Source organism: Adiantum capillus-veneris, chromosome 9, assembly GCF_014529385.1.
Source record: "Adiantum capillus-veneris isolate H3 chromosome 9, ASM1452938v2, whole genome shotgun sequence".
NCBI classification, from domain to species: domain Eukaryota; kingdom Viridiplantae; phylum Streptophyta; class Polypodiopsida; order Polypodiales; family Pteridaceae; genus Adiantum; species Adiantum capillus-veneris.
Genome location: NC_140939.1, coordinates 24,114,270 through 24,127,969, shown reverse-complemented (window position 1 = coordinate 24,127,969; position 13,700 = coordinate 24,114,270). Strand labels below are relative to the sequence as shown.

The 13,700-nt window shown below is 47.3% G+C and overlaps 1 protein-coding gene across 1 annotated transcript in view; it reads left to right on the top strand.

Moving 5' to 3' along the window:
- The window catches only part of PYD2 (pyrimidine 2), a 102,540-nt gene that overhangs the window by 25,372 nt on the left and 63,468 nt on the right, over nt 1-13,700 (top strand). Inside the window, exons 2-3 of the mRNA XM_086519513.1 lie at nt 2,003-2,161; nt 2,516-2,567. Coding sequence (XP_086375639.1) covers nt 2,003-2,161; nt 2,516-2,567 — 211 coding nt within the window. The remainder of the gene's footprint in view (nt 1-2,002; nt 2,162-2,515; nt 2,568-13,700) is intronic.

Genomic DNA, 13,700 nt, shown 5'->3' with positions numbered 1-13,700 from the left:
TAGACTCATGGTAGTCAGCCATAAGACAATACAGCATCAACTTCATCATGTGGGAGAGAGTGGACAACCTTGCTTCACCCCTGTAGTGCTATCCACCTCTGCGGACCAACCTCCTGGACAACGTACTTGTCTCACACAACACAATGATGTCCCATATCATGTCGGATGGTAAACTCTGAATCAATCGATCTCATGGAATCATATCAAATGCTTTGCGGAAATCCACAAAGCAACAATATAATTGGCGGCCTTGAGCCTGCATCTATTTTATTTTTGCAAGGTAAAGATATGATCCATAGAAGAAAACTGTCACCAAAATCGTCCCTGTCATCTTGCTCTGACCCTTGCTGTCTCTGCTACAAAACTCAACAGCACCTCTTACCAATCCATAAATCTTGGCCAACAAGTGCCAACCATCATTGTACTTTAGTTACTTATCATTGTACTATAGTTACTTATCATTGTACTAAAGTCACTTGGATCCCTGAAACCCCCCCCCCACCCCCACCCCCTTCCAATTCCACCCCCTTCCAATTTGTGGATAGGGGTAATGGTGTTAATGGTCCAAATAGGTGGAAACCCCTCAACCAAGGCCTTATTGAATAGGTCCGTTGGGAATGGAGCAAGCTGTGGATATGCATGTTTGAAATGCTCTCCCTGTATACTGGTGTGCTTGGCTGCCCTCCCCCTTTTAAGCTTCCATATAGATTGTTCTATCATGGATGGTGCCAAGAATTCGGAATGTAGGGGCCTCGGCTCAGGTGGTGAAAGAAGAGGGGGCTGATCGGGTATGTCATATAAAGAGGGGGTGTAAGTATGCCATATACTAGGGTCTGTGATAGGAGTAGGGGAGGCCTTCTCATGGTCATTCTTCCAAGCCTCAGCGGAATGTCTATCTCTAAATCGCCGGCACATTTCGAAGTGGCACTTAATTTCGAAAGACGGTTTCTTTTGCCGATTCACTAACCGGATACGCCTCTGTGCTTGACGGGCGGAGAATTCTCCAGTTAGATTTTGTCGATTGAGCTGGATTCTAATTTCACAACACTTGTCACTGTACCAACTATTTTGAGGCTTCAATCCCAATTTGGCTTTTGCTCTTGTGAGGAGTATCGATAGCTAGATATAGCCACATCATGTAATATGTAAGTGAGCTATGTTGTAAATTCATCAATAGGTGTCAGATGAGGATGCCTCAGGACTAAGTAATATGGGGTATTGAAGGAAGCATGGGCGATTGGATCGACGGGAGGAGAGGCACGAAACGTGAAACATTGCTCAGCCGCTAGATGTGTTCGAGTTTACTTTTCAACATTTTGGTTTGCCTTATGTTTTTGTTTTCCCGATTTGGATAACCAAATGCATGCATGTGTGCGGATAGGGCATGAGCCTCTCACGACGGCGGCTTGGGTTCAAATCCCATATCGTGCGTTCGGGGCTGATTTTTTGGTTGCCGTTCATCCCCCGAGAGCGCCCCCCCCCCCCCCCCGCCCCCCTCTCAACACCCTCCGTTGATCCCACCGCTTGGGGTCATTAAAGACCCCGTGCAACTTAGACATGTGGCTGAGGATGGGTCAAGAAGCATAACCTCATCATATATCGTGCCCATGTATACGCAGTCACACTCATGTATTTAATGTATGGTAAAATGAGTAACAGTAGGATCATGAAGCAGAGGTTCAGCCATAGGAAGATTTATAAAAGATGCCTATAATGGGGGCGCATTCTGCACAAATTTCTGAGGGCCTGGAAGTGCTCAATTAGGTAGGGCAATTGTGAGGAAAGAAAAGTTTTTTCTTGTCAAGAGCTCAATACTTGACAGTGTAATACTGCAAATAAAGATCATTTTCTTTATGGTGCTACATCCCATTATGTCAATAGTGCCAAGAAGCAATCTATTTTCTTTATTGTGTTATTTGATTCATGTTCAGAAATGTATCTGTTTTCCCTTCGGTAAAGTATGCTGCTTAAAATTCTTGGTGAATTACTTGGTGTTTGGCAGGTATGTGGGGTTACAAAAAATAGCTGCTCAGCGAGTGATTCTCTGTCATCAACAAGGCTTCTCATAAAAGGTGGTACTATAGTTAATGCTGATAGACAAGAAATTGCAGATGTTTACATTGAAGATGGTATCATCAAGGCAGTTGAGCCAAACATGAAGGTTTGTAACTCAAGAAGCTATTGTGTCTTATCTACGTTGTGTTTCATGTTATAGAAGCTTTTGGTAATTGGGCACAATCAAAATTAGAGAGATGCTCATAAAAATTACATAAATTTTTGCTTTGAGTTTACAAGAAAAATACTGGAAAGCCGTCACCAAAAATTCTGGTCGACCAGTGACTACAATAAATGGCCAAGACAGATCATAAACTGATGGTTGGATGCACTTTTCATAACTAAAGCTCTCCCAACTTTTAAAAAAGAATGATGGTTCTTGGCAATCTCACTCAACCAGAAAAAATTGAATCATTCATGATTACATGCAGCTACTGATTTCTTTTCATACATGGACTAGGTATTTGACGAGATTCGAGTGATCGATGCCGCAGGCCATTATGTAATGCCAGGTATTGATTTATTGCACAAGGAAGAGCTCATTCGAAATATGAAAGCTATAAAGCTATTAATATGAGGGCTTATTTGCGGCTGATACAGCATTGATGGTTGATCAGGCCTTTGGCATCTTGATACCACACCCATAATAATGTGCATAGCACCTAGCATATAAAATGTCATGGTTGTTCTACATTGAAACACTGGCTTGAATTGATCCATCAAAAATCAGTGTCTCTAATATTTGGTCTAGAGGGTCCGAATGCAAAATCTACACACCCTCACAAGTGGTTCTCATTCACATATTCATCAAGTGAATGTTCAGATATCTGCGTGTCCTATATGTGGTACTTCATGTCTCCGGTACATTATTCACATTCAGTCTTCGAGGGGTATAATAGTTTTCTATTTTCCAAGTACATCTTTCGCAATCACATTCTATGTATGAATGATTGTTGTCTGATGTTATAATCACATGTCGATTATATGAATATTCAAAAGTATGAGAATCAGTTACATTGTGAATCTTCAAAAACATTGTGGAAGTTGGCTTTGTGAACATTCCCTCTGGCATCTTTTTTTTTGGCACAAAAAGATTCTTCATTCAGTTTCTAAACTGCCCATTGGAGGGGAGACTCTCCCAAAATGAAAGGCAGATAGATGTACAACAGCTAAATCACAAAATGGGAGGTGGGAAGAGCCAGGTAGGCGGTCTGTAAATGCCATTATACACCATGAAGAAAGATACTAGCCACCACATTTGAATTAAAGCATGGCGCTGTCTCTCAGCCCTGTCGGAGCTGGCCTGGAGATGCGAGTATGCTATTTTCTTCACTGTGTGAATCAGCTCCAACCAGAAGGCTTGCACTGTCATCGAGAAAGTCTCGGCTACCCAGAACAACCTCCAAACATGGAACAGTCAAGGAGGTGAACTTGGGCACTAAAGAGGATCCAAAGCCTGTTCTACTAGTAACCTGGCTATTGGATCACCCACTACGTTTTGATCAAGTACTCTCATTCATGTGGTCATTCAAGGAGGTGCTTGCTTGTATCCACCATGACCAGTAGAGCTTGGATTTCATGCTATCGCTGTAGTGGCAGGCACCAGGCCAATATGGGGAGGGCTTATAAGCTCAACCCCAAGCATGGATTCGCAATTAAGCAAGAGTTAGAGGTGATGGAGGCAATTGGCATCATTGTGCCTGTTGAGCACTCTACCCATGGTGATCACCCCCGAGAAGCATTCCAACAAGCTTAGAGTGTGTGGAGAGCCCTTAACAAGTTTGCTGTCCATGATGGGTTTCCAAATTCCCTCACAGAATGGGGTCCAAAGGATTTTGTATGTCAAGCCCTATATAATTTTATGGTGGGTTCAATGGACACAACGTGATGGTTGTCGATCCACACAGTTCTTGTGCCTCCTTGGAGCACATTCATTCACCAACCAACCACCCCCACCCACCACCCCCGGCTCCCTTCCTTTGGTCCACCACTCTCCCTCCAAGTGGCGGCAATCTGTAACCAACCAACCATATTGCTAGCAGTGTTCAATATAGACCTTGCAGTTGGACTAGTCTCTAGTCTAGTGGTCTAGAGGACTGATGGACCTAGGCTAATGGGCTGACGCATTAGCTAGTGGCCTCGCGTTGGATGGGGCTAAGACGAGTATTGAACTAGACAAGCACTTTAGTAGGAGATTGACAAGTGGTAGCTAGGCCATCAGGGTGGCCTTGTGCCCACCTGGCATACTACCCACCGGAGTCTACCCAATTCACCTTTTCTTCAAGGACTTACTTGGTTCTTGAATACATCCTTAACCTTATATAGGAGGGAGATGAGTTGTGTGTCCTAGTTCTTTGTGTTGGTCTTGTCATAGAAGACTTGCTCTCCTTGTCTTCACATTCAGCTCACACGTAACACACTACCTTGCTTTATCTAGCCTTGGCACCTTCTTGTATGCGAGTCACCCAGTACTTGGTCTTGAGTTGAGTGTGCTGCCAATCAGTTTCTTGTACTTGGATCCTTGCTGTGTATTGAGGCCAGATTGCACATCTTCATGTGCCTTGTGTCGACTCCATTGTCATTATATTTGTTCTATTTCAGTTCAGTTCTTGTGTATCATTTACTTCAGTGTGCTATCATTGACATACTCTCCGTGAGTTCACTTCACTATGTGATGCTTGGAGCATATTGCTCCAAGGGGACCCACTTCAGCACCACACACTAGCATAGATATCTCTTCTACACTCTAATGATGGCAAGAAAGCAGTGTTAATAGCTTTGCCAATGATCCACTCATGGAGAAAGTTGCAACACTTAAGGTTGGCAATAAGTGACTTACATAGAGATGGTAGCAGCACTTGTAGTAGAAGACAAGAAAATATATAGTTAGTGATCCTTCAGCCAAGGGATTCCACCCCGAAGAAAAATTGAGAAGTGTACATATTGCAAAAAGCTTGGTCGCCCAATCTACCAATGCTTCAAAAAGTTGGTAAAGTATCAAGATAGGCATCATGCTCTACTTGTGTGTACTCATTCACATCATGACTTAGATGAACACAAGTAGCCTACTCCATCAATTGAGAAAGCAATGCAAGTTATACATTATACTTGCCTCACTTGATAGTGAGGACACATAGGCTATCACGTGATGATGTGGCACACTGTAAGGTGTAGTGGAAGTGAATGTTGAACTTTGCTCAAGATGAGTGCTCCGAACTGTGCTCAAGGGTTCCTTTTACTTACGGAAGGGAGAGCCTTCCGTTCCTTTAGTGAGAGAGTGCAAATGATCACAAACAAGTGGTAAACACTGTGAATGAAGGTGCTGAGATTGAGAGATAGAGAGAGAAGAATACGACACTAGAATGTTGTCAAACCCTCCTCCGAAGGCCCCACTCTCTATGGCGAGAGCGGTCTACTATTGATTGCACAAATCTCTACAATGCAATGGACTTGCCGACGATGTCGACGACAATGAGGACGGCGGGCTGAAATCTGAAAACGCCAAGGGCTGAAATCTGCAAATCTTGTATGTGCTGAATTCTGACTCTATGTCGGTGACGATGGCGATGACGACGATGCAACGACGACGCGCTGAGAACGCAGATGCTGAAATCTGTGAATAGCGGGCTGAATCTGCAAATGCTGGCTGACCTGACCGTGCGGCGAGGATCTGCTGCGGGAACGTGAGATCTGCGAGGTTTGGGGGTTGTTCTGTGGTGTCTATATGCTGAAAACTGAAAATGCTGAAGCTAGGGCTGAATCTGTCGCTGGGAATCTAGGTTGGATTGCATGTTGCAAAAACGCTAGGCCTGACCTGTTGTCTGCAAAAACGCCAGGCTGATCTGGGAGTTCTGCAAACGCTAGGTGATTTGCGGTGAATGTGCTCACACCGGGCTGATCTGCAACTGCAAAACGTTGGGCTGATCTGCAAATGCTGAAAATGTTGGCTGGTCTATGGTGGCTGAAAACTCTAGGTTGCGTGCTGGGAGGGTCTTGTTGAGAAGGTGCAAAGTCGAACACTTGGTCCCTGCTGCCTCTTCTGCCAGAAAGTGCTAGCGCCAGGTTTTCTTATATATTGCCCGAGTCAAATTGCCCTACCCAGTTTCCCAACAAAGCCACTTAATAATAATAAGTGAAAAATGGCTAAAATTGGGAAACTAGGTCAGTGCACTGTAAAAATGCTCTTGATGGGTTCTGATGGTAATCTGATGATCATGCTGTGTGCAACTAGAGGATATGCAACTACTCTAAGTGCCTGGACATGCACGGCCTGCAAACAGACTCACATAAGTGCCAGAACACTTCCTAAGCTAAGCTAACTGAACTGAATCCTTGCCATGAAGTAGCTTGTCCACGTACACATAGGGTTAGATGTGCATGTGACATCCCCTCCTTTTTCAAGTGAGGTACTGGTACCGAACTGTATGGCGTCGAGGGAGATCGCCAACAGCGTCTGGAATCCTGGAAAGGACTCTTCCTTTGATGCGTGGGTCATGCGATACTTGAATTTCATAAAGGTCTACAATGCTTGCTTCTTTGGGCCGCGCCGAAAGCGACACAAAGTCATCTGTGGCTCCTTCAATGCTTCAACTTCGTCTATAGTCATGCGTCTACCTTCTTCAAGAATCTCCGAGGATGAAAATTCCTGAAACCACTTCCAACACAAAAACATGAACATACCCATTCCGTGTAAAGTGATTGGAAAAATTCTAGTTTTCTCTAAGGACTGTGCATGCAATGTAGATGAACATATAGACGGAGTGCCAAACCATTCATCAAACACACACAAACAATGGAATCGAAACTTATCTTTCTGATCTAAATCTATCAACTGTGGCAAATCACAATGGAAATGCCGATGCTTGATGCTCAATCCTTCTTGTGCTCTTTCGGATACTGTGTCATGCCAAGGAAGAGACATGGAATGTGAATTCCTTAGGTGCAAACATTTCATCTTTTCATGAGTAATCTGCATACATCCGTGCTCATTTATGAGTGAATCGTGTTCATCGTACCATATGGCATGCCTATGAAAAGGGATCACATAAGGACGGCGACTAAAATACAGGAAACCATCACGAATGAAACACTCGAACAATGCGTGCTGACTAATCATGCGCACACATAATACTTCCTGTGGGGGTTCTTGGGACCGCGATCGAGAGCCAAGATCGGTTCTTCATGATTGATTGAATCTGCAATGAGGTTATCTTCACTAGACAAAGTATCAACTAAACCGTCATCCTTGTGAACAATCACATCTTTATCATGCAAATCATCATGTTTGTGAATAATCACATCTTTATCATGCAAATCATGTGTGCTGTGCTTTGGAGAAGACAAGACTGAGAGAGCTTCCTTCTCCTGATTCTTGTCAAGCTTCGCCTGCACATTAGAAATGAGAGATGAAGAATGAACAACTTGCTCCCCACGAATGACAATGGAGAGTCACTTTTAGCATTGAAAGTAAAAGTATTAGCTGCCCAATCAATGAGAGGGTTATGCTCACGAAACCATCGAATGCCTAAAAGCATATCATATCCTGAAAGAGGAGATACTATAAATTTCCTGCAGAAGGACGCTTGTTGAACAGTGAACAACACACCAAGGCATTCTCCTGTAATGAGAGAGTCCATACCGGGAGCGAAGCTCGACACCTCGAAAAGAGATGTCTTGCAAACCTCCAAGCAGGCTCTTTGACAAGAGAGGAACTAATCACATCATGCATACTACCAGAATCAAACAAGACCACCATGTGTTGACCATTCACATGACCATAACACTTCATGAGAGACTCATCAATGGAAGGATCATGAGAAACTTGGGTTACGCTCTTGTTCTTTTTATTGCATTTGCATTGATAGAGGATGTGGGTTCTGTGGGTTCTTTAGATTCATTACAGTCAAGCTTAGGACATGTTCTTTTTATGTGACCCTTGATGTGACAATGATAACATTGACCTTCCTTAGAATAAATGCTTTGTTCTTCCGACGTGATGTATCCTCCTAAAATTCCTTGTTCTGCCTTTTCATATAGAGTGAGCTTAGGTTTAGCAATTGTATTTGCTTTACCCTTAGGTTCATTTTGTGAGTTCTTTTTGAGAGACTAGAGGAAGATTGGTTAGAAGAGTTACCATTCTTACCATTCTTACCGTTCTTACCATTCTGAGGGTTCTGAGAAGTCTGAGAGGTACTTTGCGAAGTCTTGTTCTCCTTAGGCTTTCCCTTGTTGTGCTTCATCTCTTGTGCGAGAGCAATTGCTACCGCCTTGTTGAGATCTATGGGGTCAGGGACTTCGACATCAAAATAAGGGCTTCGACATCAAACTTGATATAGTCGTTCAACCCGAAAATGAAAGCCTCCTTGCGCTCATCATCCGATTTGCGTAATTGGGTGCCTAGCTGCAAAACACGGTTAGCAAAAGACATAACTGGCAAACCATTTTTCTTGAGACTGCGCTAATCGTCCTTCAATCGTGCTAGGTACTGAGGTGGCATAAACCGCGCCTTGAGCTTGTCTTGGAAGTCGGCCCAATTGAAGAAAAGGGGCACGTCTCCGTCGGCTTCCTCTACGTGCGCGGCCAACTGTGCCTCTTGCCATGCGTGGTACCAATTAATGGCATCACCGGCAAGGGACATGGCTACCGTCAAAACCTTGCTATTCCCTGTCTTCTTAGTTGTCACAAAATAAGCATTAAATTGATACAACCAAGAATGAATAACACTAGCATCCATCTTACGGTCATACTTATTGAACGTGATCTTCTCCGTGACGGGGTTGTTGGAGTTCGAGTCTCTGCTACTTGATGAACCACCAACATCTTTGGCCGGCTCGGGTTTCGAGGTGAGTACCTGGAGGACTAACTCTTGCATGCGTTGATCTCTCTGCGCCTCATGCTCTAACTCCAAGGCCGCTCATCTATCTTCGGCCACCAAGCGTGCTTGGTCACGCTCGTGCTCCAAGGCTACTCTTCTGTCTTCGGCCGCCAAGCGCGCTTGCTCTCGGTCATGCTTGAAGACTGCCGTTCTTTTTCACGCTCGCGCTCCAAGGCGGCGGTTGCGCTTCTTGTCGTATCATCATGTCCATCATCGTCTTGACCAAAGCCTCCATAGGATTTGGTGCAATCCTTGGCATAGATGGGGAAGGGGGAGGGTCGGAAAAACCTCTTGGTGGGGAAAATTCTTCTTCGCCACCTCCATGCTCATCATCTCCCTGCGAAGTATCCATTCCGCTTCGGGTGATGACCATACACTGAAGTCTTGGGTTCTTAAGTCCACGAAGAACTTGGGCTCTTGAGGTTCTTGGGTTCTTGAGGCTCTTGAGGTTCTTGAGTTCTTGAGGTTCTTGAGGTCTTTCTTTAGCTTGCAATCTGTGTTAGAGAAGGATCTTCTCTTACCCGAGCTCTTCTCTTTCCTACGGGCGCACCCCTTGGCGGCCTTGCGCTCACACCAAGGTTGGTTTTTTTCCACCTCACGTCCATTGGCCGGCCGCTAAGTGCACGGTCCGCTCTCAATGAGTGAAAAGAGAAACAAGGGGAGGCTAGACAAGCCCTTCTTTCTTGAGTTTCCTGTCACTCTTCAAAAACACAATTAGGAATCGACACGCCCAAGTGGACTTGGGTTACGTGCGACCGCAACAAGCAAAAAAAATTATGTGGTTCTTTCCTTAAGTGATACAGAATACTGCCAAAGCTCTGATACCAATGTAAAGTGCAGCGGAAGTAAATGTTGAACTTTGCTCAAGATGAGTGCTCTGAACTGTGCTCAAGGGTTCCTTTTACTTACGGAAGGGAGAGCCTTCCGTTCCTTTAGTGAGAGAGTGCAAATGATCATAAACAAGTGGTAAACACTGAATGAAGGTGCTGAGACTGAGAGATAGAGAGAGAAGAATACGACACCAGAATGTTGTCCAACCATTCTCCGAAGGCCCCACTCTCTATGGCGAGAGCGATCTACTATTGATTGCACAAATCTCTACAATGCAATGGACTTGCCGACGATGTCAACGAGATGAGGACATCGACGAGACGGCGGGCTGAAATCTGAAAACGCTAAGGGCTGAAATCTGCAAATCTTGTATGTGCTGAATTCTGACTCTATGTCGGTGACGGCAGCGATGACGACAATGCAACACGACGCGCTGAAAACGCAGATGCTGAAATCTGCGAATAGCGGGCTGAATCTGTAGACGCTGGCTGACCTGACCGTGTGGCAAGGATCTGCTGCGGGAAGGTGAGATCTGCGAGGTCTATATGCTGAAAACTGAAAACGCTGAAGCTAGGGCTGAATCTGTCGCCGGGAATCTGCAAAACGCTAGGCCTGACCTATTGTCTGCAAAAGTGCCAGGCTGATCTGGGAGTTCTGCAAAAGCTAGGTGATCTGCGGTGAATGTGCTAACGCTGGGCTGATTTGCAACTGCAAAACACTGGGCTGCAAATGCTGAAAATGCTGGCTGGTCTTTGGTGGCTGAAAACGCTAGGTTGCCTACCGGGGGGTCTTGCTGAGAAGGTGCACTGTCGAACACTTGGTCCGTTTTGCCTCTTTTGCCAGAAAGTGCTAGCGCTAGGTTTTCTTATATATTGCCTGAGTCAAATTGCCCTACCCAGTTTCGAAAAATGGCTAAAATTGGGAAATTAGGTCTGTGCACTGTAAAAATGCTCTTGATGGGTTCTGATGGTAATCTGATGATCATGCTGTGTACAACTAGAGGATATGCAACTACTCTAAGTGCCTGGACATGCATGGCCTGCGAACAGACTCACAAAAGAACCAGAACACTTCCTAAGCTAAGCTAACTGAACTGAACCCTTGCCATGAAGTAGCTTGTCCACGTACACATAGGGTTAGATGTGCACGTGACACACACCCCTTTGCACTATACACTAAGCATATGGAGGAGATGGCGCCTTGAAGTCAATGATAAAGCTATGAAAAGACTTGAAGGCAACTGCTAATTCTAAGAGACCTCCATTTCCCAAAGAAATGGTGAAGGGATCTATACCGGAGAAAGTCAAGGCAATTGGAAGTGGAAAAGCAAGTCATATTGCGTAGATTTGTTTCAACAAACAAAAAATTCAAAGGACAACTCTTGGGGAGCTCGCTGCTGCCTACGCCCCCCCCCCCCCCCCCCCCCCCTTCGCTGCTGCCCTCGCGTCCCCTTCCCCTGCTGCGCGTTTTCAGCCAGCGTGCGCCCGCCTGCCTTGCCTCTACCTGCCACAGCCCCCGCTGCCCCCCCATTGCCCCCGCCCGCTGCCTTCTCCCGTCGCTTTTTTTCCAGCCCACCCCCCCCCCCCCCCCCCCCCCCCCCCCCCCCCCCCCCCCCCCCCCCCCCCAGCTCATGTCGATTGTAGCCTCTCTCTCCCCGAAGGTGTTCTCTCGACTGGCTCGGATAGCGTTGGATTTCTAGGTAGTGCTCGTCAGGGTCTGTTGCAGAGGATCTTCTATTTCCGACTCTTTGCCGTTTCTTCTCCGCCATAGCAGTAGACACAGATGGAGGCTCCAGCTCCGCCACAGAGAGACTCATCCGAAGCCCCCTCGCCCGACCCCGCTGAGTCCACCATTCAACTTGCTCTTTCATCGACAGAGCAAGTGAGCCTAGCCGCAGAGGTAGAGCGCTTGCAGGCGACTTCTGTCATCTGCAAGATTCTCGGCACCCGACCTTGCAGAGGAGAGCTGCGTGACCTTCTCTAGGCCCGCCTTCTCGCAGAGGTGGGCAAGATCTTGGACGTACAGATACTCGGACGAGGCTACTATCAGTTCGAGTTTGAGACCTCCGAGATGGCGTCCAAGGTCATCGCTCGAGCAGCTCGAGCCCACTTTCGACAGTGGAGACATGATTTTGACCCTGCTTCGGATGTTTTGGTAGAGGAGGCAAACATCCCCATCTCCGTCTGCTTTCTTGGTTTGCGGAGGGAGTACCTACCACTTTTGTCCAGGATAGGCTCAGCGATTGGGACTATCCTGAAGACACCTCGCACGGTAGCCTCAGTAGCTGCCAAGGCGCTGGCATTCCCTCAGTTCGCATTCTGGTTAGAGACACTCACACGCTCCCGAAGGTCATTCTTCTGCCTTGGGTGAGTGGGGGTTGGTTTAGACAGATCGTGGAGTATTCGGGCCTCCCGAACCAATGCTTCATTTGTCGAAAGATGGGCCATCTTGTGAAGGCCTGTCCACGGAGGAGGCCTCGACATGCACCACAGACTCAGCCCCAGCCTGCAAGGACTGGCCAACAGTCCCGGACAGAGACAACGCACACATGTAGAGCCACCCTCTGAGCCTGGGGCTCTAGCGGAGGAGGGATGGCAGCAGGTCCGTGGTCGACGACGGCAGGGGCCACAGCGAGAGCCTGACACTCAGAGTGGTCCTCAGGCGCCTACACAGCAGCAGTGGGTTCCCACGGGGAACCGTTTTGGTCCTCTTGAGCAGGATGAGGTCCCTGCTCCAGCCCCCACCTCAGCCTCACCCTCACTCTCAACAGCCCCCCCGCCCCCCCCCAAGAGTTCCCCCCCTCCTCATCATCCTCCCCCCCGCCTCTTGCTCCTGCCGCCTCTTCCCCCGGCCCCTCTACCCTGCCGCTCCCCCCCGCCCTTCTTCTCCACCTCGTCCCCTTGCTCCTACTTCCCCCCCTCCAGTTCCAGTTCCTTAGTCGACCCAGGGGGCAGGGCCATCTCCGGCTGCTAGGAGATCTCTTGGCAGCGCCTTTGCCACGAGTCGCTTGGAGAGAGGGACAGCCTTTCTTGCGACCCTCTCTACAGGTACGGACATCTCCTTTTGCAGCTATCCCTCGTGGTTTGACGAGCATTGACTTGCGGCGCCGATAGGACTTCTTCGACTACGGCTTCACTCGTTTTCTCGGCGACCCATCAGCAGATCATGAGGCAGCCTACTTCAGGGTCCATGTTCTCTTCCTTGCAGCTAGGGGGATAGAGGCCTTGGACTCAACGGTTGGCTTCTCGTTTTCCCTCTGTGGCAGGGACCAGACTGAGTGGTCTCTCAACTCAGTGTACATAGGTCCTAGAGTTCTCTCACCACATAGGAGAACTAGGAGTTACAGACATGCTGCAGACTTTGTGGCCACTGGCCAAGTTTGTGGTGTCCCCCCCAGATACAGTAGGATGTAGACACATTGTGGTCTACTTCTTTGCCGATACGCAGTGCTTTCCATGCTATGTACACATTCATGAGGACTCCTGGACAGAGGAGGTTGCTTTACGGACAGCTCACTCTACTTGGGCTTGGGCCAGGCACTCGTTGCAGTCACGCCTATCTAGAGAACTCTCGGATGCGGATTACTCCCCATCCAAGCCAGCCTCGAAGATAGCACGTTTAGCTGCTGCAGCAACATCTGTTCTCTCTCGTCCCCCATGAGGATCGTCTCATGGAATGTGCAGGGACTAGGTGGGCCCTAGTTTCAGCGTCAGCGGGGCCGACTACGTCAGGAGCTTCAGCGTTGCCTTGTGGGAGGAGAGATTGATCTCCTTATGCTTCAAGAGCACTATTTGTGTGAGAGCCGCATTAGACGTTGTGGTCAGCTCTTGCGTGGATGATATGATACTTTTTGGTCAGCTGCTTTTGGACCTGGAGGCATCTAGAGTGGGGTATGTATGACTATTGCGGATTCTCTGTAGCAGGCCATTGTGGGCAGAGG